The sequence below is a fragment of the Cuculus canorus genome, chromosome 3, assembly GCF_017976375.1.
Source record: "Cuculus canorus isolate bCucCan1 chromosome 3, bCucCan1.pri, whole genome shotgun sequence".
NCBI classification, from domain to species: domain Eukaryota; kingdom Metazoa; phylum Chordata; class Aves; order Cuculiformes; family Cuculidae; genus Cuculus; species Cuculus canorus.
Window position 1 is genome coordinate 84716633 of NC_071403.1, and position 24811 is coordinate 84741443.

General features: G+C 39.3%; 1 protein-coding gene across 1 annotated transcript; it reads right to left on the reverse strand.

The window, feature by feature from the left end:
* Positions 1-488: 488 nt before the first annotated feature.
* APLF (aprataxin and PNKP like factor) lies at positions 489-23749 on the reverse strand. The gene is made up of 8 exons (XM_054061985.1): positions 23578-23749; positions 20576-20702; positions 18579-18757; positions 15388-15776; positions 11258-11383; positions 8689-8735; positions 7487-7525; positions 489-3037 (listed from the first exon to the last, which is right to left on the reverse strand). Exons 2-8 carry the CDS (start codon positions 20628-20630, stop codon positions 2832-2834), a joined length of 1041 nt encoding a protein of 346 aa, XP_053917960.1. The 5' UTR covers positions 20631-20702; positions 23578-23749; the 3' UTR covers positions 489-2831.
* Between the last annotated feature and the right edge of the window lie 1062 nt (positions 23750-24811).

Consider the following 24811-nt stretch of genomic DNA (forward strand, 5'->3'; position numbering starts at 1 on the left):
CAGGATAGGGAAGAGTTAAGAGGCAAGAGGAGTGAACAAAAACTGAATTTAATTGAATACTGATTAATTCAATTCAAAAACTAAATCACATTATATTAACTAAAATATCCATGCCCACTCCAAGAAAGTCATTATCCAGGAGTTCATGTTTATTCAGGCAACCACAAGAAAGGCGACTGTGCAGAAGGAGCAACAACTGTTTCCTTCACTGACAGCACACCTTGCCAGCGGCAGGTACCTGGCTCAGACTCCAGGAAGCCTCCACATCCTGGCACCCAGTGATCCCATCAACAGGCTAACAGAGGGTAGCCGGTCAAATTACTGGTGCTTGATGGAAAAACGCACCAATCAGAAAGCATCCAGAGACTACAACTAACAAGGAAATGTAGGCTCATATGATTAATTATAGGGTGAATGGACTGGTTGTTTAAGACAAGGAAGCAAAGGCAGAAGACAGCTGTAAAAGGGCCTCTAAACACAGAAAAGGATGCTGCCAATAAAAAGGGAATTAACTTCTCCCCATGCTTTGTGTAGAGGACAAGGAGGAATGGGCTTGAAACGAAGAAAAGGAAATTCAGTTGAGGGTTTAGTGGAAGAGTTCAGAGGCAGTTTGAAAGAGGTATCGTGAGTTAAAAGGAGGAGAAATTTGTTTCTTGCATTATGAGTCACAAACTGAGAGCTTACCCGTCTTAGCCCCACCTTATGAAAACAGATGGGTACCCTCTCAGGTGACTGCACTTCTTATTCATTTCATTCAGAAGTACAGCATTTTAAAACACCTTTTCTTTAGTGAGGCTGGTAAATATTTCATCAGTCTTTTTTTCAGAGCTAATAAGCATATATTATGGACTAATTTGATGCAGAGACTATATGGTGAAACGTTATACTCTGCCTTTGGGAGGCAATTGGCAGAGATGGTCAGATAAACCTTTTATTATTTCACTAATATATTTACAGAATAAGCTACAACCAGAGTGAGTCTAATCACAGGGCTATCTCTAGACTCGGCCTACTAAGTCGTGGTGCCTTCCTGAAAAATATTGGGTAATTTCACATTCGAGGGTCTGCTAAGCGTCTGCCTAGTCTCATCTGTACCTCAAACAGAGTATTTCCAAGCAATATTTCAATATCCTGCAATTACAGGTTTGCCCCTCCAGAAGAATAAAAATATATCCCACTGTTAAGGAAAGAATACAAGTATAGGAAAATACACTTCAACAGAGATAACTTCAGTCTATCGGCATAGAGCAGCTTGATTACAGCTTTGACTTTCCCAGCGTGCTGCTTCAGTAATACATGCTTTTTTTCAGACCTTCTGTATCATTAATAAAACTTGATCCACCATGCAAACTCAAGCATTGCTTCCAAATTTGCTTTTGTGATTATATTTCTGACCAGGAACCTCCAGTGTTTCTGGAGGTTTCTGCTTTCAAAGTAAGGGCTAGAAGCTCCTGAGACCCACTTAAAGAGCCATTCACAAGTTAATGCTACAACACAGAATGCTTTTGTTTGAGGATGATTATGGTCACAGAAATCATCAGATTCTTTCTCTGTGAAATAGCTTTAGCAAACAGTAAGGACTGGCCAACAGAAACTGATGTTCTCCAAATTCAGAACAGCTGCCCAATATGAATGTTTACATTTTCAGAATCTACTATTTTTGATCTGACACTCAATTGGCAAAAGATGATCCAGCATCCAAAAGCAGCCTGATGCCAGCTTGCAGCAATGGCTATTTTATTTTCATCAGAGAACATTTTGCCACCCAACTGAAAAGCTCAAGTGTATTTGAATGTCTATTTTCAGCTAGGATTTGGCAGAGGTTCACAGAAGAGTCAAAGTCACACAAGCATGCTTTCCCTGCTGGATTTCAGGATTGTGTCCAAAAAAGTTCCCCATTCACAGGGCTCCAGGCATCTGTCCTGAAAGACAGTAACACTTTTTCATTTACTTGCTTGAAACCTCAGGAAAGTTGCAAACACACTAAAGGCAAGATCTTCCAATGAAGTCTTTAGAAACCACAGACACAGTTAGAACTTTTTCCAAAGTTTAATTGTGCAAAAATAAAGTTATCAGAACATCAGCCTTGTTGTGAACTGAACATAATTCCAGTAATGTATGGGAAGAGGCATTACTACATTAGAGCAAATACACCATAATTATTGTTGATACAATGAAGTGGTTCGATACACAGGGAAACTGTTCTCAAGTGATGTAGACAATCTGTATTTACTGTGCATCAAGAGAAGGAAAGAAATTAATTCGAAAAGGAAAGCTGGTAGCAGACTAATGAAGTTTGAGATGGCACTAACTTATAAGAACATTAAAAAATTACTTAGACAGATCCCGCAGTGATGACCAAGATTTAGTCTGTAATACTGCAGGTGTGAAGCCAAACTCCTCTTTATTCAACACAGTAGTGAGTTTCAGAGTAAAACAAAAGACTTCCCTAATGCCAATATTTATTTCAAGCACAGGAATGAAGCCTTAACAGGACGAGGTATTAACAACCTTTAAAACTGTATTTCCAACTATGAGACATCAGTGGTGTTGCAGAAGAAACAGATCAAAAATTAAAACCAAAACACTTTCAGAACTTGGTCCTCTGGCTACAGAACTTAATAAAACAAAACAAAGAAAAAAAACCCCAATCCACCAAAATAATACACACAGAAAAGAAAGACATTGCTGAATCACCTCCTTGACCCCACTAAAATCTTCCTGTACTGCCTACATCACTGACGAAAGAACAGTTTTCAAAGCAATTCCTTTTCTGGTGCATCCAAGTTTTAACACAACAGATCAGACGTTCATCATTTTGTTCTGTGCAGCTACTTTTTGGTCTTAATAAATCTATGTGCTTCTTGCAAGAGTGTTTCAACATCTTCATTATCCTTGTCTTCTGAACTTGGTTCCCAGTCAGAGTCTTCATCAGTAGGCTCACACTCCTCTTCCTCATCATCGATAAAACCATCATTAAGGTCATATTCATTTGGTTCATCATCATTGGCATTGTCCTTCTCCACAGCCCTTTTTCCTGTAGGGACAGAAATGTCATATATATTCCTGAATCATAAATACAGGCAAGAGAAGGCAATCTGCTAGATCATTCACCTCCTCCTCTCTCAACCTGGATCCATGCTGGACAGTCTGTGCTTCCTTTCTGAACACAAGCTAGGGAAACAACAAACAATAAACACTTCTTTCCTGAGCTAGGTGCCATCTACCTGTTTCCCAGTTCAGTTTGTTCTCTCATTATGCTTCCTAATCTGCTGTCCATAAATCTTCTTCACATTTTGTGATGAAATTGCCTTCTGCTTTCACAGTATTTCACAACTCTCTGTACTGGCAGGAATCAAATACTCAGAAACCTCTATTTACAAGAAATGGATGCTTTTCACAGTGTGCTCCTAAACTGTTTTAGACAGCTTGTCTTGCAGTATTCTTGTAATTGCTTGAATTGTTGACACATTTAAACCAATGTTTAAACCAATTCCCAGAGGCAGGATAATTCTGTTATTTGGAGAAGCCTTACCTATCTGACATGACAGTGTCTATACAAAGCTGCTGCCATGGAGCATTGCCTTCTTCTTTTATTTAACCATAACTGTGAACCTTTAACAAGTTTATTTCCACTGCTTCCCGATTTTGACAGATGTGCGTAACCTTTGCTCTACAAGCCTATGCTATCTCCTTTTTTCTTACATGCCCACAATTCCTAATTAGCCACATTCTTAATATTCCAGTCATTTGCCAGTCTGCCCTTAAGTCATACATCTAAGTAAAACCATGTTTATTCCTTTTCTTCCCAGCCTCTAAGTTTCACATTCTTATCTCATCTAGACATAACATGTCAATGATCTCATACAGATAATCTATCTTTCAAGCAGTTCTTATCATCTTTCATATGAAACTACAAACATGTTTGCTTCCTCAGCTACAGACCACAGTCCAAATCAATAATGTTCTTATTAGCCATAAGCATTTTTTAGCAATCTCTTGCAACCGTGGGTTGGAGTCCCAGGCACTCAAGCTATGCGCAGGGTAAACAAGCAAGAAAACCAGTACTGATGTGGTCCAATCACATCCTCTATCAATTAGTTTTCTGCTAGTGGGAATGTTTCTACTCCAGAACTATTTTATGGTCTGATGAACATTTTATAGCCATTCTTGTAGAAACATTTTATATTAACGAAGGTCATGATGCCCTTGAAGGACCACGAACAGTGTAGTAAGAGGAAATAACGGATAGCAACAGTAAGCTATGGCTGTATGCCCAGAAGCTGAGAGGGAGGTGTAAGTTAGAAAAGTAGAAATCATGATAACTTAGGGGAAAAGCATGTAAAATATGCAAAGCTAATTAACCGAGTAAGCATTTGATATAGGCACGTGGACAGCAGCAACTAACCAATAGTAGTATAAACTTATACGCGTGAACAGTTGTTTGTAACCAATCAAATGATGCCAAGTTTTAGATGCAACATAACATTGTGTATATAAGGAGCTCGCTAAAAGCAATAAAGGTCTTCGATCCAAGATATCGGAGTCCGTGTCATCAATCTCCCCACACCCTCACCCAAGGTTTTCAGAAGCATTTACAGCATTAGTCAAGTATCTCAAAGATACACCATTTTATGGATGAATCGCACTACAGAGACACTGAATGTCCTCCCAGAATAACATCAGCCATGTGTGACACTGCCAATAAGATAACTTAAAAAAGTCCTATGGCTGGTAATCGACATTCTTTGTAGGACTGACTGTGCACCTCCTAGAAGAAAATCCTGAAAATATTATCTGCCAGTTTGAGCCATCATCCACTATTACACTTGCTACTTTATTGCTTATCAGACTTCAGGCAAAATTAATCACGTCCGTGTTTACCAGCAGAATTTCTTATCAGAAGCACAGATTATGGTCCCACACATCAAATTATGTCTTGGAGAGGTCAAAGCAAAGATGCTAAATATGGTGAGAACAAATTCCCTCTTCTCATCTTAAAAGAACAATAAGCCCAAAACCTGCTTAGTAAAGAAAGCTCTTCTTCATCTTCACAGCACTGTGGGTATTTTACAACAGGACTAGAAATCTTCTGACAAAACACGCATTAATTCCATCAATCTATATATTTTGAGTTTTTTCCTACAAATGTAGGAGAAGCATACTAAGTTTTTCCTCCCTGTACCTCAACGCTTTTAGATGTCAGCAATAAATTATGCACTTCCTTCCATGTCTTCCCACTCCATTTCTTTCCACTACAGTTGAATTCAGCCACACAAGCCCTAAAGCTACTCATTAAGTACAACTCTGCCTGTTCCCTAGTACCATATTTATCAAGATTACACTGAAACTTTCTCTGAAAATATTATCTGCTCTGCACTTGGAGAAAAAAGCTTGCTGATCACCCCTTTGCAAGGCTATAAGACTGTAAGTCTTGGAAAGTCTTGGAAGTGAGCTGATCAGCTTGCTAGAAAACCTCCAGGAAAGTGTGTAGGAGAATCCTGCATAGTTCAGAGCCACAGCAGGTCATTCATCTAGGTAGCAACAATGCAGTGAGGTCATTCATCAGTGAGAATTTAATGACAGCAAAACTCTGACCTTTTTTCAGTTTCCTCCTGTACAACCATTCCGCCCTGAGATGCCTTTGAATATTTTTCAGAACATAGAGCACATTTTCTACAGGCAATTTCCAATCCCTCTGGCAGGAACTAGACTAAAGATGTTAAAAACTAAACATGTCATGTAGATGGTACCCTTCTTTTTTTGGCTGGTGGAGTTTAAATACACTTGTATGGACATTAATCCGCCTGTGCTTAACAGCACAGTCATGCAGAACAGCACAAAATAAAGGTTAATGGAGCCCTGCCTGGCTGTGCGACCTCGCATGGCTCGGCATGACTGCCTCAAATATGAACTTGCTGAGCCCAGTCAAAGCTTTGCCCTCAAGAGAGCTAAGTAAGCCAGTCAACAAGATACTGCGGAAAAAAAATAGCAGCAAATATGAACAGCAATTTAATTAATGAATTCCCTTCTTTGCCCTGTGCACAGAATATCAGTTCTTCCCTGGTTCTTACTTAGTAAGAGGAGTTGACATGTTGAATTTCACTTCTCTGTTAAAAGTTTTATATGCTTACAAACTAAGCCCTCTTCCATTCACAGTAATGCTTGGCTGACCATCTGCCATGAGCTGCACAGACAGGAACTACTATTCGGGTGAGGAAGGTATTCTTACCAAAGGCACAGCTGCTGCAATATAAAACCTTCAAGATTTAGAGTAAGGACTTTATATGTGCACACAGTCCAGCTTGCTTCATCATAAGCTCTAAACCCCTCACTGCTCTTACAGTGCTGCCAACAATTCTCACCACACTGTAATATGCTTTCAACAAGAGAGCAGTGACCATGATGGGGCTGGTACTAATATCTTGGGGTGCAGCAGAACAGGTAACAAATAACCCTGTTTTGAGGATTTCTTTTGGAAATGCTCAGCCACGCCTTAGTGATCTCAAGACAAGCCAGCTCCCACTTCCACTTGAGATGCAGCAGTTCCATATCCTCATGCCTTGCTCAGGCCAGTGAAAGTGAAGATGTTGTATCATCAGACTTTCAGATCACTCTTTAAAGCTCAGTTTTAAATTATTTTAGAAAGAATAGGAAGCTTCACATTTGGAATCTGAGACACAGGAGAAGCCCAGAAACAGACCTGAAGGCTATTTAAAACTGGAGTCTACGTACCCACAACATGTAAGTTAATATTGTCAGCAGCAGCAAAGCAGGCTAGGTGCATGGCTGGTACATAGACGAGATGCTCACACAAGGTATGACAGTTTACTTTATCAAGAGAGGCTACAGCTTGCCTGTGCTACTGCATAATCCTCACTGATGACTAGAAACTGAAGTAAGAAGGATACATGTAGTTTACAGTGAAAGATGTCTCCAGCTCAAAGGCATTAACCACCTTCTACGCTTGGGTCCTAACAAGCCAGTACCTTTGCCTGAAACATTGATACCTCACAGTAAATGTCGGAAAAGCTCATCAGCACATCCACAGATGTCACCTGAACGTTATTTAAAGGTCAATGCAATGCAGTAGAAATTTTTTAATGTTTTCAGAGTAATCAATCTTTACAGGGCAACCTTCACTACCTGGGGATGAAATACTGGATTCCTTTCATCCTACTATGAACCCCATGTAAGGAAGGAAGAATCAATTCAGCCACGTGTCTCTCCTTAAAACATTTGTTTGTTTTCTTGTCTGATTCCAGGGAACTACAGATATGCTCATCCAGGAAGCTTGGCACAAATCCAATTTCAGCATTATTACTTGTAAAAAAAACAAGCAGAGTTTTACTAAAATAACAAGTACTTTCTTCTCCTCAGTTAAGTACTATCAAGCATCTTCAACACTATTAAAAGCCAAAAAACCAAAGCATATCAGTCACATCCCATGCTGATGCGACCATTCATAATGTTGGAATATACTCACTATTCTTTGACATGCGTTGTAGGGTTCCTCTTTCAGTTACTAAAGAAAAAAAAGTTATTAGTTATGACAGAGTACAACCTAGCATAAGGGTTATTCGTAGCAGGTGCTACAATAAAAGACTGACCTACTAAAATAATGCCGCAACAACTGTTGTATTTACAAGCATAAAGACTATTCTCTTGTCCCAATAAACTATTTTTGTATTGAATGATATGTGAGAGAACACCAAATGAACTGTTATCACAATTATGAACCATTCCACTTGTAGAAAAAAATGTCATTAAGACTGGTATTTTTATTTTAAATCAGAAAATTGGAGGATTTCGAAGCATTTAAATATTTTACACCATTATTTTCATAAATGCAATTTCTCCTTAATAATGTCATAATCCTGATTCTTTAAAGTAAAATACATTACCATTTCATTTCCATAACTGTTCTGCTCTGAAGTATGGTTTATTGCATTGGGATTTCAAATGGAAAAAAACCCTCCAAGTCCAATAATCATGAAAAAGCATAAAAAATGCAAATTATCTCTTTGATTTCTTAAAGAACATACAAAATGCCCACAATATGCCCCCCTGGTTTTTTCAACAAGTCTACCCACTGGAAATCTATAAAGATATGAATCTAGACAGTTAAAACACAAAAGTATTTCTGTGTACACATTTTGCTGTGGGGATGGGAGAAAAACTATAGAAATAATTTACTGCAGTAGCCATTTGTTATGTTGAGAAACACTTCAATAACACAATATATTCCCTGTTTTCACTGTAATACTCCCGCTCTGGATGGGGGAAGTACAATCCAGAGATACAGTAATACCACAATGTACTACATTTTCATTTCGATAAAAGCTACTAAGCTCATAGCCACTTGCCATACAGCATTTCTGTCAATATGTAAGATACAGGAGCATACAAACTGCATTAATTGTGTCTGGCCCAGATCATCTCACTTGAGTTGAAAAACATTTGAGGATGCAAGTTTGCAGTGGCCAAGCAATCTTCCCGATCACGGACAAGGGCAAGACCTCATACTTCAGTGGCACAAAGGCACAGAGCAATACAAAGTAAGCTGCAAATGCAGAGTTTTTCACTTCAGTAGTTGAAAGCAATTCAGTCCAAATTTTTGGTATCTGTTACTGGGTTTTGGGGTTCCTCACACACACACTTTGAGCTATACTAAACAACTTGGCTTACCTGGAGGTGCACTGTGCTTGTATTCTAGCTTGTGCTGTGGATTCTTCCTGCAAAGAAGAAAACAGTAAAAGCTCAGCTCACTACCATGTTCCACACTTAACGAGCCCCGAAATCTTTGGTATTTTATTGATAATTTCCATTTCTCTCCAAAGTAAAATTCTGCGACCAGTGTCTTACTGCAGTGTCTCAGCTTGTAGTATGTACAGTGGAAAAAAATCAGATTAAATAAGAGCTCCTCTTGTTTCAGTAGTAAAAAAATAGATGGTTGATCAAAAGCAAGACAAGAGAGTTTTCAAAGTTGTATGATGAGATGCATTTGTTCAGCATAAAAAGAAATGATCCGATTTTTAAACCTCACTAAAAATGAAATTAGAACATAACTTCTGGTGCATTAAGTACAATGTGTGCACAGTGCATTACAGGTCTGAGACGTCCAGGTATAACTTCCACTTTCTGAAACATAAGGCTACAAATCAAACAGCTTGGGAAAATTAAAGGATTTAGAGAAAACTGCTTGTCTCGAAGGGTCATAGGGAGAGGCCACAGAAGGATTTTGAGAGAGACTACTCACTTCAGCAATACGCTGCTGCAATCCATCAAGTTCAGTCTAACAGTTTATATAGCTTCTATAAAAAAAAAAAAAAACATCGGCAAAGCAATGAAATAAAATTAAAGTCAACTTACTGTTGGGTCTGCAATACCCATTGCCCTCATTCAGGCTGTGAGCCAGATCATTAACACACAGACAACTCTCCCTCCTCAGTCATCCAATGCTGCTCTAGTGTTCTAACTTGGTCCAACTTACATTTGCTATTCTGCGTTGTTAGTATATTAGAGGCCTTTCCCAGGGCTGCACATTAAAACACTTTCAACTTATTTTCGTGCAGAAGATTTTTAAAAATTCTAACTTTGGGAAGAAAAACAGTTCAGCTGTTCCAATTTTTGCTTCTGAAAATAAGCAACAATTAAAGCATGCTATTTAGAGTGACATATCACATAACACTACTTGAAATTTGAGATTGATTTCTGCAGCTGCAGAAGTTTATATTTAACAAAATAACCTTGCTATGAATACTGCCTTGTAAAAATCAGTTGCTTATTTATGTTTTCTTATTCTTCAAAGAATAGAGTAATACAGTTAGTCTTCAGTAGAAGAATCTTATTTTTATATCAAATAATTTGTGAGAAATTCACACACTTAAGTTGATTTACACTTCTACAGCTCTGCCATCCCAAAGTACATTATGTGTGCATTAGAAGTGATACTTCTCTGAATTAAAAAATGGAAATAGAGCTTCCTATTAAATACACTGTAGGGGAACAAAAAGAATTAACTATTTTAGTGTTTTACTACTACCATCAGCATCCGACCATTTGATCCCACCTCAAGGCATAGCATTTAGATCATTTAATTACGTTCCCTTCAAGTAGTAGACAACAGATAAAGACAATAAAAATAACAAGAAAACTCTTCAAATTGCATGTGTTGCTTTGTTGAAAGAATTATCATCGTGTGGCGAGTGCTTCCTTTCCTCTACCCCCAAAGAACAAAACACAGATTAAGAAATCATCAACCAACACAGAATGGAGGTTGTTATATCTGGAAAGAAAGATAGTTTTGGTTTTGGATAAAGTATCCATTGTGCTCCTGAAAAGTATGCTAGTGATTTTGTTAATGGAACAAACACAGATTTCTCCTCCTAAGATTAGAAATTAAATCACACAGCTATTTTTCAGAAGAAAAACACTTTTCTTGCATTAGCTGAATATAAGGTGGCTTTTTCTTAAAAGTCACCCTCATTTTGTTACATTTTATAGAGAACACACTCCCTAGGTCCCCACACTTTCTGGGAAAGAGGGGGGAAAATGCTTCTGCTCAGGCACAATCTTCATTCACCACAGCCCTTGGTTTCAATATGCCCTCCTAGAAGTGCTATTAGCTCAAAATGTATCCTTTTCCCACTGCATCAATTACACAGCAGTCATTAAACTGTGCTAAATGGGAGAGTAAAACCTAGACACTGAGAAACAAAATTAATTAAGCCAATCTTTTCAAGAAAATCAACCGTGTTTAAAGAAGTTGTAGCCAGTCATAAACTAGATTTTATCACTGTGACCTAAATTAGGCCAACAAATCAAATATTGATTAAAATAGTTTTTGTACAAAATCTCAACACTCTACCGAAATGTAAATAAAATGTTACATTTCAAGAAGAACATGTAACAATAAATTATTGTATATATTTAAAAAAACAGTTTTCTACACCTTCACAAGTGAAAAACTGTTGATCTCTCAGTCACTGCAAAGGTTCCAAACATCAAGTTTTCATCCTCACCAGCTGAAATCACTAACAAGTACTTTGCACAGACTTCAGTGCTGCAAAGGTAGCAGCCTGCCCACAGTTGATTTCAGAAAGCAGCAAGAATTTATAAAGAGCCTTAATGATAGGCTACGCTGAAGATTCAACATCAAGAATTACTGGTTGTTCTATAACAATTTTATAACTCCAAGGGAGAACATTCTTAACATGTAAAACAAAAAAAGCCATGTTGTGCAGTGTTTCTTTACCTGTAACAAGCTGTTCCATATGGACATTCAGGCCGGTTATCGTTATCATCCTGAGTTACGACCTCCATTTCATGATAGTCATCATCATTAGGGTGACTGAACTGCTGAAAGTGAACAGGATTCTTCCTGCAAAAGACAAATATGTATTGAGAAGTGACCATTACATTTAAACTTGAGAAGTGGAGATAAGAAAGGTTGTCACTGAATCAGTGATAATTTGGTTTTTTGTGGTTAGATAAAGAGAAGCTTTTCATGTTTAACTTTATGCAGAATGCAAGACCTACTTTCAGGTTAACTGAAGAAAAGTTTTGCCTCAGCACATGCTGCAGAAGAGGTTAAACCAGTAATTTTTCTATTTGCCATTAGCTTCAAGTCTCCAACCTGCAAATCATACACAATCTACCGATGTAGTGATATAGCATGACTCTTTCCCGGTGGTCAACTGGCTCAGTTACACCTCCCTCTGGAGCTATCAAAGTGAAACTATGACCAAAGTCTTGGCTCGAGTTTGAAGGGCCAACACATGGCAGCCAAACAACCACACCCTTGAGTGATTGCCCATTAGCTTCAGGCAGTGTGTCTCAACTATAATTTCTGTTCCGTATACAAGTTACTCCTCCTCCTCCTCATTTGAATACTGCAAATGCCAGCATGTAATTCCAAATGGAGCAGTCCACCAGACATCAGTTATATATTGTCAAATTTGGCTTGGACACCACCATGACATTTCATTTGAAATATCAAATTACAACAATGGCATGGAGTTATACCATAAGACATAACAACTCTGTATGTAGTGGAATCACACCAATGTTAGTGATGAGAGCACATTACGAGCACCCACAATATTTATGCAGTGTGTGCAATTATATATAAATCTATGCATCATTGAAAGAACATCTCTGCTATTTCTAGACAAGAGATTGAAATACACACCATACAAGACGAGACAGCTATTAATAACACCATTTAGAGAAGAGTTCGCTTTATGTAAGTCCTGTAAGCGACGTTAAAAAGAACACAGAAAAAAACAAGCTGCAACTTCAGGAGAAATTCAGGTGATAGATCAAAACATATTACAAAAATTACATCAAAGCAAACACTGGTACCAAAAGCAAATCTACCTTTTCCCTATGATTTCTTTCAGAGTAATTTTTTCCCCAAGCGTAAAAGCAAGGAATGTGAGCTATTTGAACAATTTTTCAAAAGACATCCACAAAAGACTTCTGTGATTTACCACACTAATTCCAGAATACATACTCTTTGATGTGTTTGTCACTGCTTTAATTTACTCTTGTTATAGCTGCGTTTTGACACATGTCAATGATCACAAGCCTTATTCCTTTAAATTCACAACTACCTCCTATGAACTTTATAGGGAAGAGCCAATGTTGATTTCAGCATTTCAACTATCAGCATAAGAAAGAACAAAGGCTTCTGTTAGAGCTTTTGCAAAATGATTGCTTGAGCCCTGTGAGCTCTTCTAGCCATTCAGGCCTCCTTTTAAGCATTTGAAAAAGATTAGATATTTAATATTAATACTTTAAATCTCCATTTGCCTGGTATCTTTCACTCAGGAAACTCAACAAGCAAGGTGCAGATAAACTCTTCAATGAGTGTCCTTTGAGATCTATTTATGTAGGTGGCAAGCTTCTTGTCCTGGTCTTTTCTGTTAATTTCTCTAAACTAGCATACATAAATACTGTTTCACTAGAAATCATTGCAAAGTTTCATTTACCAGTCATTTACTCTACCACAAGTTCTCTGGAAAAATCTTTTACACCAAATTCAAGCTCACTGCCTACTTCTTTTCCCACTTAAAAATAAACAAGAAGAAACCAAGTAATTTTAGAGGATATTGCTATCTTTTCTAAATGTATACGGCTAACTTATTAGCAATATTAGCAAGAATTTTGAGTTATTTGAGGCACAATTCACCTCACAAAAGGATACAGAAGCAACTAATGCTTATACCACAACCGCATGTAAGATGTTTGTAAGTTCTAAATTATAAGACTTATAATAAGTCTTATTATAAGACTTATAATAAGTCTTTTAGAGATGACAGTTCAGATATCTTGCACTCCTTCTATGCAGCCCTTGAAAGAGGAAGATGGGTTTGGATTTAATTCCCTATTCTTCTAACTTCAGAAAAAACAAGCAGCAGACAAGAAAATGAAGAAGAGTATTCAACGAGTAAGTTCCTTGACAACAAACACAGTCAAACGTAACATACACAGAGCACTCTGCCTCCTGGTTATAGAAATTTCTTTCAATTTCCTAAAGCTTCAGGCTACCTCAGAAAGGAAATCTGTTACTGAAGGAGGATAACAAGAAGAATTCCTGGAGCAAAAGGTATGCATCAAGCTTGACTCTTTCAAAAGCAGCGTTTTCAAGTTTATAAATTAAGAAACTGAACTATGAGTTATTTCCTAAATATATAAGATATGTTAATATCTAAAATTAATAGAACTAATCTTTTCAATTTGTGCTAGTTTACTAGGCACCTACCAAAGGTGCCAAAGTCATACCCAGAAGACAAGTACCCCTTAACAGCTGTTTACAAAATAAAGATTATAACTCTGAAGAGCACTTACTTATTGGATAAATGACTTTTTATAAATAAGAAAAATCACCTAGAAAAAAGCATTAAGGAAATGTTACATTTACAAAAGCAGTATTCATTTAAGGTGCTGATCCCTACAGCACACCTCATTAGAAGACAACTTTCATATAAAGTTATGAAGGAGAGGAAAACTCTAAAAACTAGTTTCTGCCCTAGGAAAACACTACACAATGGAAAACCAAACACGCTATGAACATGTTCCTTTAAAGTATCCATTCACATCATACTTACTTAGATGTTCTGTTAAAAATATGGGTAACCGCAATGACTTGCTTTTCTCTAACACATCTAACATCAACGCAGAAAGACTACTTGGTGGTCTTGTGTTAAAATCAAATACTAAGATAGACTACAAAGGATATTTCTTTTTCTGCAAACAAGCAGGTTTAGTCTTGTGACATTTCCTGAAAATTAAAGCTGAAGTTTTTGAAACTTCACCTTTACAAATTTCTCCAACAAAGTAAGATTTTCTTGTGTTATTTCAGAGCATTATTTTTTCTTATAAAGCAATACTTTCCAAGAGTATTGCTGCTAAATGTTTTAGAATATAGACCCAAAAAGAAATACGCACATGCAGACTCCTAGTCCATTTGTAACTACATGTAACTACAATTTGCATTCCTAAACATTACGAATCCTTCAGCATATCAGAGCATTAAATCAGCTTAACAGGGGAAAACTTGTCAGAGCAAAATTAAAAGCAGATGGAGTAAATCAAAAGCTGCATTTTTACTATTGGATCAGCTTCCCTGCCTGATAAAAATTTTTTCATGATATTCATTAAGGGCAAAAATTGAGATATGTGAAAGAAAGCTACATGAAAAGCAGAAGTCTGATGCGCACATTAAGACAACAGCTTCACACTTTTGAGTTACAGAGTTACCTGCAGCATTAGGGACATTAAACATATACAAGAACCCATTTACTACTGCTTGCTTTTTTTCTAAACAACTTCACTGTTTTTTCCTATTGGTGAAGCCCCTTGGGGGTTGGGGAGAACGATAATCATAAAAAAATAAAACCACAGGACCTACTGTTTCCAAGCTTAGCCATATCTTTTGTGCTTACAACCTACATCAATACACCTAGAGTTCAAAACCTTCTCCCAGCTGCAGTTCTCAGGTCATTGGTCATTTCCTAGCCTCAAGTCCATTGACGTATCTTCTCCCTGCTGGTATGCGTACTGTACACACAGGGAATTTTATTTCTTTTTTTTTTTTTTTTTTAATGGACCTTTGTTGTTCCTACAACACTTCATCTTTTAAATTTGCTTAAGTACCTCATCCCTTGTTTGAATTACACTAGCAACTAGGAAGACATCCTGGCTTCTCCTTTTACACTTTTAAAAATCTTATGGTGCCACTTGTTTCTCAGCAGTCCCTTGTGTACCAAAAAGATGTTTTTCAAATCAAAGCTTGTAATGATTTTACTGTTTTCTCTTCCATAGCTAATACATTACTTCTTAATAATAAGCTATCTTAAGCTAGTTTTAATTTTGCTTTACCTGTAACAGTTTTTTCCATACATGCATGGTGTCCTCTTATGCTTGATCTGTTTGGAGCTTTCTGAAGCATCTGCACTTCTTGTTGAATCAGAAACCTCGGTCTTGTAATCCAGATTTTCATCAGGCTCAAGAATCCCTTCCTGGGCACCAAAACATTGGGAAGTCCTGCCCCAGTGAGCTTGTTGGCTTGTAGAACCAGTGATCTGCTCTTTGTTTTCTGTTTCCTCAATTCTACTTGTTTTACTGGAGATCTGACCTATTCTTTTAGAGCATTTACTATGCAGCTCCCTATCACTTTTCTCCAGAGAATTTCCAGGGTTTTTTGTTCCAGTCTTGCCATTTCCTTCCATGTTTCTCATGGTACTCTCAAGAGGAAATCCAGATGTACTCTGTGAAACAAGGTTACATTTTGAAGGACCTTATAATTTACACTCTTCAGAATTAAAATCTTTATGGTCAAACTCTGCCTCATCTCATCATTCCACTTTTCAAAATCAGAGAATCACAGAACAGCTCTGTTCATAAGGTACCTCAACAGATCATCTGGTGCAGCCTTTAACACCTTTCTACTCCACTTTCCAAACTCAAGTTAGCTGCTAAATACAGCTGCTAAATGAAAGGCTCAAGTTAAAAACACACATGCAATTTAAAGAAAAACTTATCCTACAGCTCCTGTCCTCAGCTTCTGTTTCCTCACAATACAGTCAGATTCCTCTCTCACAACTTCAATTTGTGAATAGTCCCAGGACAGCTTAAATTAACTTCTAACTGAAAATACTGCTCCTGAAAAACGAACGGGGGTTATACGTGAGAAGATATAGGCTCTAGAAAAAAATACATTCCTTCAAAAGAATCAAGTTTAATCCCTTAAGTACCAAGGTATACAAAATCTATATGTCTTTATCTATATATGAGAGAGATATGGGAATATGTGATGTATACCTTGAGCTTAATCTCAGCCCAATACATCTTAAACACTTCAGCTAATGACTCTAAGTCATAAAATACACTTGTCGATACGATCAGGCAATTATTTCACTTTTGACAAATACTGCATTTTAAATTTCAAGTGTACATATGCTCCAAAATAAGAGATGTCTGCTTTAGAAAAAGCATGAGATACATAACCAAGACAGGAGCATTGTCCTGACAACAGGAGCATTGTCCTGACAACAGGAGCATTGTCCTGACAACAGGAGCATTACCTGGGAGGATACCTGTATTGAAAGCTGGACTACTTGGATACACTACAGGACTCTTGAAAGACCTGTGCTCCCTACAGTTTATCCCAGTTCCCTCTCCGGTAAATATATACTTGGTTACATGGATGTGTTTGGTGGATCCTGAAAATCAGCTGGTGGTTTCCTATTTGATTTTGTTCCGTTCAATGCAAGTCTAACAAACTGCTAACCAAAACCAGAGACAATTACATTTGAGTAGCAATGTCATTTAAAAAGGGCAAATTCAGCAATATATCAAATGACCCTGACAGCAACATATTTACTAAGTCAACTCAGAGACAAAGATGACTCTTACTATTGAGATCCTCAATATAAGGTTGAACAAACAACTGCAGTTTAGGAAATAAACCTTCATTTGCAAATAGAGGACTGAATCATTCTAATTTGCCCCTCCCACCTGTGACTTCTCTGCTGCACACTTCAATCTATTGCCTATAATGAGGCTAAACACTTTCACATTTATGATGTTGACAAGTTAAAAAAAAGTTGCATTCAAGGAAAACCAGCAATAAACGCAATAATGGGCACTGGTTATAATGTGGTTATAATGGTCTCACTGCCATCTAGTGGCTGCTGGCGCTTCGAAGAATTAAGATTCTTTTTATTTCCTGGCCTATAGCATATTTTCTTAATCGCATTAAATATGACAGCAGGAGAATGGGTTTGGATTTGACATCAAAATTTCAATCTTTTAGAGCTCTCTATAATTACTACTTTTGCTTGCACTAACCCATTATTTTTACTGCAAAGTTCTGAAAGCAGTTTCTCACACTGTACTTCAGATAAAAATGATTTATGAAATTATTGGGAGAAAATAAGTAAGGCCTCAAATTGTAAAATGAAATAATTCATTATGTAGTTACTCACCTTATAATTTAACAAAAAGAAAATAGAAGTGCAGCTGGTATTAATGTATCTAGCCAACAAGAAAGCTTACCATACTGAGCACTTTTTCAGATTAAAAGATACCACCATGTTATATCAAAACTACCCTGAGGGTTATGGTCTCCATGAATATATAATTTCAATTAACCTTAATATTTAATTAAAAAACAAAACCAATTCCCAATTGTTTGCAGTGTCAAAACCAATGACAAGTATACCAAATAATAGCATTTTAAGTATTTTATCAGATCCTATCACAGATCCAGGCAATTCTAATGCTAAAGATTAGAAATTCCTACCCAGATTGTTGACTTAAAGAAAAAGTCTGTGAAATCCTCGGTTTGCTCTCAGGAGAATGTTTCGTCTTTGTTTGCCTAATGATCCTCCTCTTTTCATTACCAGCAAGATGCTATCAGTAAGTATCTACCTGCCTACAAACGCAGCTGTACTTTGAAGACACATAGACATTCACCAACTGGACTGAACTGTCCGTTCATTCATTGCCACAGATCATTTTGGATTTCAGATAGTTGTTTTTTTTTCCTGACCTTGTTTTAGTTCAGATTTTGAGACAGTAATACAAGCACACTCCCTGCTTCCTTTCCTCAAAACAGCTGCTAAGACACATAACATAATCTTCTGACCATAAAACTTTATCCAACTAGTTTAGGTAAACTCCAGTGTTGCATTACATCAGGGTCATACCATCACCTGTCTTTAAAGGGCTCTTGGAAAAAGAGACCACACATCAAGCCACACCGGGGACCAGTACTTTGGCCCATGTTTTCCAGCCTCTTGCTGTAAAGCTGAAAGCCTGGCATTTCTGTGGAACACACAGGGCCTAAGTTCCAGATCCCAAGAAGAAAGTGCAGAAAACCAAGTCTCTGAAGGCTTCCAGGATCCTTGCTACAGAGCTGTCCAATGGACTGGCATTTCAAAACAACCCTTAACAACAAATCCCAAGCAGAACACAGTTATGTGGTAGACCCAACCTTCAACATGACATTGTCAACTACATTCTCATTTTCTGTAATACCATGGGTCTGCCCTGAGCCAAAGAGTTACCTGAGGTGAAGGGACAGGGATGGAAAGACAGCTCCTTTTCCATTGACCTTGCTCTTCACTTTCAAAATCTTCCAGAGCTTCTTCAGAAGCTAATCTTTTTTCCTGCTGCACATTTACTTCTGATTTTAATGATTCCATATTATTTTCTCCCCTTCCTCGGCCTATTTTCATTTTATGACCTTAAAAAGAAAATAAAAGAGTGCTTTTGGAATGCAACTTTTAAAGTGAAATCCTGATCGCATCAGAAATCTAAAGCTACACTGAAGCAGAAAAAGATACAATGAACCAACCTCTTCTAAGCTGGAACCATCATCTCACATAATGATTTTTTAAATGGCTCAAATAGTGCTTGGACGAATCTCTAGGTCCCTCAAGGTCAGGCTGTCAACAGCACACAGATAACCCTTGCCCGCAGAGCTTCAAATCTCAACACTTACAGATCAAATTGTTCAGTCTTTGAAACAAACATATACACATCTATAATAAATACTACAGTACTTGTAGAGAAAACAAACAAACAAAAGAAATCCCACCCCACTGAAAAAAAAACCATAAAAAACCAAAACCGTAAGAAAATCACAGTAATGCAGGTCTCAAAACACACAGCTGAAGTCCTCTCGCACAAGCAATTTTTACATCCCAGGGTATAAGCCAGTAAGGAACAGCCTGGATTTGGAAAGGAAGAATAAAGCCCAAAACAAAGTTGCTTATGCTTCTTTTAGTTTTCTCAAAATTAGCTTCTGAGGAAAAGAACAGGCAAGGTAGTAGATGGCACATGACAGAGGTGTTTAAAGCCACAACTACCCAGGTCCATGCATCGAGACACCTGCACTTACTAGAGCAGATAGGAAGCAATTCATCAGACACTACATGAAATACTTCTGCACGCCTGCCTGGGCATCAAAAGCCAATTTTCTCCATTACACCACCTCAGCAGAAATAACTGGTAGAAAAAGAAGTATTAAAGAATAGCTGTTGGACAGAGAGAAGCAGACATACACACACCAGCCACGGATCATACACTTAAGAGTGAAACTCGGCAGCTGGCACCCGAACCATGCCACACCTCACCACAGAAGAACAAGTAGGGCGAAGCAAGCTGTCTTCAGCAGGGAGAAAGAGAGAAACTCAAGGGGAGCACTGTTAGTGTACACTGTCATTTTCTTCTTCCTCTCTCATTTCTTTAGTCCTCCGGTTCCATCAATAAAAGTCATCAAAGCAATAAATGCTTTGCGATATGTTTGCCAGAGGATGTCTAACGGCAGTTTTAGAAGCCTTCACAAGCTCCCAGGACCAAACCTTTTCGGGATTGTGCCAGTGTAGCACCCTTGTGTCTCCTGCTGACAGTGACTAAACACAGCATTCTACTGCTGTTACCGCTGACAAACAGTAGGAGAAATTTATCAAACATGCAGCAATTTCCTTTTTCAGGAAAGACAACAGGGAACGCAGTACTAATTTAGCATCATACCATTAAGAAACTACAACACTATTATGAACTGCTCCTCCTAGGAGGAAACTTGGGACTAAGTGATCAAGTTTGATTCAGTCACAGTTAAAAAACACACACCACCCAAAAAAAATCCTACTTTTAAAATCTGTGAAATTAGAAGAATCTAAATTTAGATGGCAATATATTGGTGAATTAAATGTGGAGAATGCTTGGAAAAAAGGTAGAGAAACTACCCAGAATTTACATACTAAACAAAACGGGCAAGTTTACAGGAAAAGGCTCCAGAGCCTCAGATATTCAGCTGTCCAAAGACAGTATGTTACCTGGCTTAAAAAGAACCCGAGGAAAATCAACTAATCAGAAAGAGCTCTGTCACACCCATAGGGCTGATGATAAAGGAGACCACAGCATGTCAGCTGCCAGGCATGGAGCACAGAAAGAGAAGAAATAAATTCTTTCTACTGCCACTGTTGTAATTTAAGAAAATGGTATCAAAGCACATAAACATACATTGGTATGCAAACGTATTGCACTGCAAACTTACCTTCTTTCATTACAGGTTCGGAAATCCTCTCAACCAGGAGATCTCTTTCCAGCATCCAAGACGGAAGTACTCTCTTTCTTTGAATGGATTTTGACTGTTCATTTTCATTATCATTAGAAAGAGGAACCTGAAACAATATTTATTGATTAGTGTCTTTTTCCATTTACAAAAGAGAAGGGAAAAACTAGATCAGAAGTTTGTACACAGCTATGTCCTTGAAATGCATCCTGGATTATCATCTACTTTGTGGATGCTGCCCACTGCCTGCTTTCTTTTGTTTATTTTATTTTACAGTTCCTACTTTCTCAGAAAAACAATATATATATAAACCTTCACAGAGTAAATAAAACCTCTTTAGACCTTTGCAATAAATATCTAAAAGGCTACAAACTGAAAGTTTCATAGAATAGCTTTACCAGCACCATGCTACAATTTCCACACGTACAGATACAAGAAAGAGAAGGTTTCACAAACAGATGCCTTCCTGTCAAGAAAAAAAAAACCCTGAGAAGTCTTGCTCCCATTCTTTCAATTCCTTTCACCAGAAAGGAACCACACTCTAAATCTCTTCTATAAAAACAATGTAAATAAACTAAAGTCACATAGAGTATGCACTTATTTACTTAAAGTATTACTATCAGCTGAAAGGTAAGTATCCAACCCAGGAACACGAGCTACAGTAAAGGCTGACATTTCACTTGTTGGATGTAGTTACTACCTACTGTACAATGACGAGGATCAATGTGTTCCTTTCAGCACAATGTTGCTAAATACACAACAGAAGATCTAAGAAAAATTCCACTGGCTCCATACGCTATTTATCAGACTGTCTAAAAGCCATTTTACTCAGTAGCATTTAAAAAAGCAAAAGATGCTTGCTTTTAAAACTCTGTTTTGATAGACAGGATTCTGGCTGCCTGGAGAAAAATAGAGGGTTATTTATCTCTGTGTTCATATGAATCTTAATGACACAACTCCACAACAGCTGTACAATTCTAATGAAATAGGCTGCTAGGACGCTATGAACATATATTACTTATAGCCAGCACAGGGCAAGGACAGTCCAACTGAAGCTTCTGCAGATATATATCTCGGAAGCTTTCAGGCTGGCTGGAAGAACAGCCATTCACTCCCCTAAGCCTTCACGGGTACTTACAGGGCAGTTACTGATATGGACCAGAGACCAGAATTCAACTTGGTTCTGTAGCACTGAACTCAGCTACAACATCATTAGCTTAAAATACTCCTGTAGCAATAGAAAGTGTTGTATATTCAAGAGAACAAATTACTGCAACGTAATCATCATACACATAAATACACAATTGAAATATATTTATACACTCGCTTATCACACAATCCCAATCAACAGAACAACAGATATTTTGAGTACACAACTTTGATTGTTATAATTTGCTTCTCAGGAGAAAAAAATGTTTAGAAAACAAAATCTTTTTAATTTTCAACACGTTTACAAATATTAAATTTAATAAAAAATTAAGCACCCACCAAATGTCTGGAAGCAGCACCATTTTTTCTCATTTTCACGGCTCCCTTTATCTCAGAACAGATCCTACTTGGAACATGCTGGTTCTGTTAAGGACAGACTATCAGACATCTCAACAGGATGTGTGGTTGGTGTTTCGTCAGCATCTACCTCCTGATCTTTTTCTGACAAAGCAAAATCATTTTTAACTAGTCAGGCTCATCACAAATATAAACACATACTCAAACACAGAAGGCAGTGTGAACATTGCTATTAACACACTTCTAAACTGAACATAACACACTCTTACATCAATTCACAAAACACATGCCTTCCTTTCTACTTCCACTGAGAGTATTTTGAGGGGAATATTTGCCAATCACTGCCGACCACTGCTGTAGAAATTTGGCTTTTAAGTATATAATTCATACTAATCACTGCCATGACAAAACTTTGAGAAAGCTAGATTTACAGGTCAGAAATGGCTTTACATAAATCAGCACAACATCTCAAAATTTGATTCTATACTAAAAGTCAGACGGCAACATTACAATCTAGTTTTCAGCATCAGATGCCCATCGAATCCAGCACGCCTCTGCAAGCGCTCATTAGGGGTGACAAGCCTGCAGCTCTGAGTTGACACCTTGTACTCAGGTGCTGGTTTTAAAAGCCTCAGCTCAGAACCACCATGTCCCAAATGCTTTTCAATCCTCAAAGTGCAACTGGTTTCCCTTCAACCTTGCCCTTCCACAACTGGATTTGCTAGCACAAAGAATCAGGGAAGGAAAGCCTGGATGCTGCCGTATCCGCTGCACAGCATCACCTGGGAGTCACTGCTGTTCCTTCCACACGTTTCTGCATTACGTTGGAGGCACTTGCTGACCGGCTCAACTTGGCTCCACCAAGAATCATAGAATGGTTTGGGTAGAAAGACCACCCAGTTCCAACCCCCTGCCATGGCCACAGCCACCCTCCAGTGGACCAGGTTGCTCAAAGCCTCATCCAGTCTGGCCTTGAACACCTCCAGGGATGGAGCATCCACATTTTCCTGGGCAACCTGTTCCAGTGCCTCACCACCTTCACAGTAAAAAATTACTCCCTTAGATCTAACCTAAATCCCCCCTCTTTCAGCTTAGAAGCGTTCCCGTCGTGCTGTCCCTGCACTCCCTGCCCAAGAGCCCTTTCGCTGCTTTCCTGCAGCCCCTTTCAGTGCTGGAAGCTGCTCTAAGCTCTCTTTGGAGCCTTCTCTTCTCCAGGCTGAACGAATCCAACCCTCTCAGCCTGTCCTCACAGCAGAGGTGCTCCAGCCCTCGGATCATCCTTGCGGCCTCTCTGGAGCGGCTCCCACAGCCCCACGTCCCCGCTAAGCTGAGGACTGCAGACCCGAGCGGGGCAGAACCCCCCAAGCCCTGCCGGCCGCGACCCTTTCGATGCGGAGAGAGATGCGAGAGCCGAGCAGCCCCTGCGCGCCCCGGGACGGGACGGGCTCCCCCCCGGCAGCGCCCCGGGACCGGCTCACCTCAACAGCGATCGCCGCCTGATGACGAACCCGCCGCGTCACCCCGCGGGGAGGGAAGGGTCGGCAGCGGGAACAGGGGGGAACAGCAGCGGGAGGAGCAGGAGCAAGAGAAGGAGAAGGAGGAGAAGTAGGAAGAGGAAGATCAGGAGAAGCAGGAGGAGGAGCAAGAGCACGAGGAGGAAGATCAGGAGCAGCAACAGCAGGAGGAGGAGAAGCAGCAGGAGCAAGAGGAGGAGGAGCCGGAAGATCAGGAGCAAGAGGAGGAGGAGCAGGAGAAGAAGAAGGAGGAGCAAGAGGAGGAAGATCAAGAGCAACAACAACAGGAGGAGCAGGAGCAAGAGAAGGAGGAGGAAGAGGAGGAGGAGCAGGAGCAAGAGAAAGAGAAGAAGGAGGAGCTATAGGCGGAAGATCGGGAGCTGTAACAGCTGGAGCTGGAGGGAGGACAGGAGCAGCAACAGCAGCAGGAGAAGCAAGAGCAGGAAGATCAGGAGCAGCAAAAGCAAGAGGAGCAGCAGGAGAAGGAGAAGCGGGAGGAGGAGGAGGAGACAGCCTGGCCGACTTCGTGTCTCTCCTGCCCCTGGAGATCAGCTGTCAGATATTTGGCGACCTGGACGCGGCCAGCCTGTGCCGGGCAGCCGTGACATGCAAGGGCTGGCACCGTGTCATCGAGAGCAGCCAGTGGCTGTGGCGGCACCACTGCCTGAGCGTGAGGGCCGTCTGCCAGCGCGAGGTCGACTGCGATCGAGGAAACGGGTATTCCTGGAAGGTAAAGTTCACATCAGGGACGTTCTTGTCAGCAGCACGGAGGCTTCTGGGTTTGGCCATAGGAACATGTAAAGGAATTGCATCAGCACTTCTCCTCAGTCCCGGGTTTGTAGGGGACACGCTCCAATCAGAGCAGTGCACCCCAGCAGCTGGACGTCTGGTCAAACACACAGAGAGGTGAAAGCATGGCAGTCCCATTTCCTACCAGGACCATCCTGTTTAGTCCTCACAACATGCAGCTTCAGCACTGATGTTCATCATGCCAAAGTCTGCACAGTCCTAGTGTGGAAGAAAGCCCACATCCCAATAAACAGGGCTAGAGGGAGAAGACATGTCCTAGCTAGGCAGTGTGTGTTCTCTGGTTGCATTCCATGGGAATATAACTGCTGTTGAGGAATGACTTCCTGGCCCAGAAGACCAACTGTATCCTGGGCTGCATCAAAAGAAGCGTGGCCAGCAGGTCGAGGGA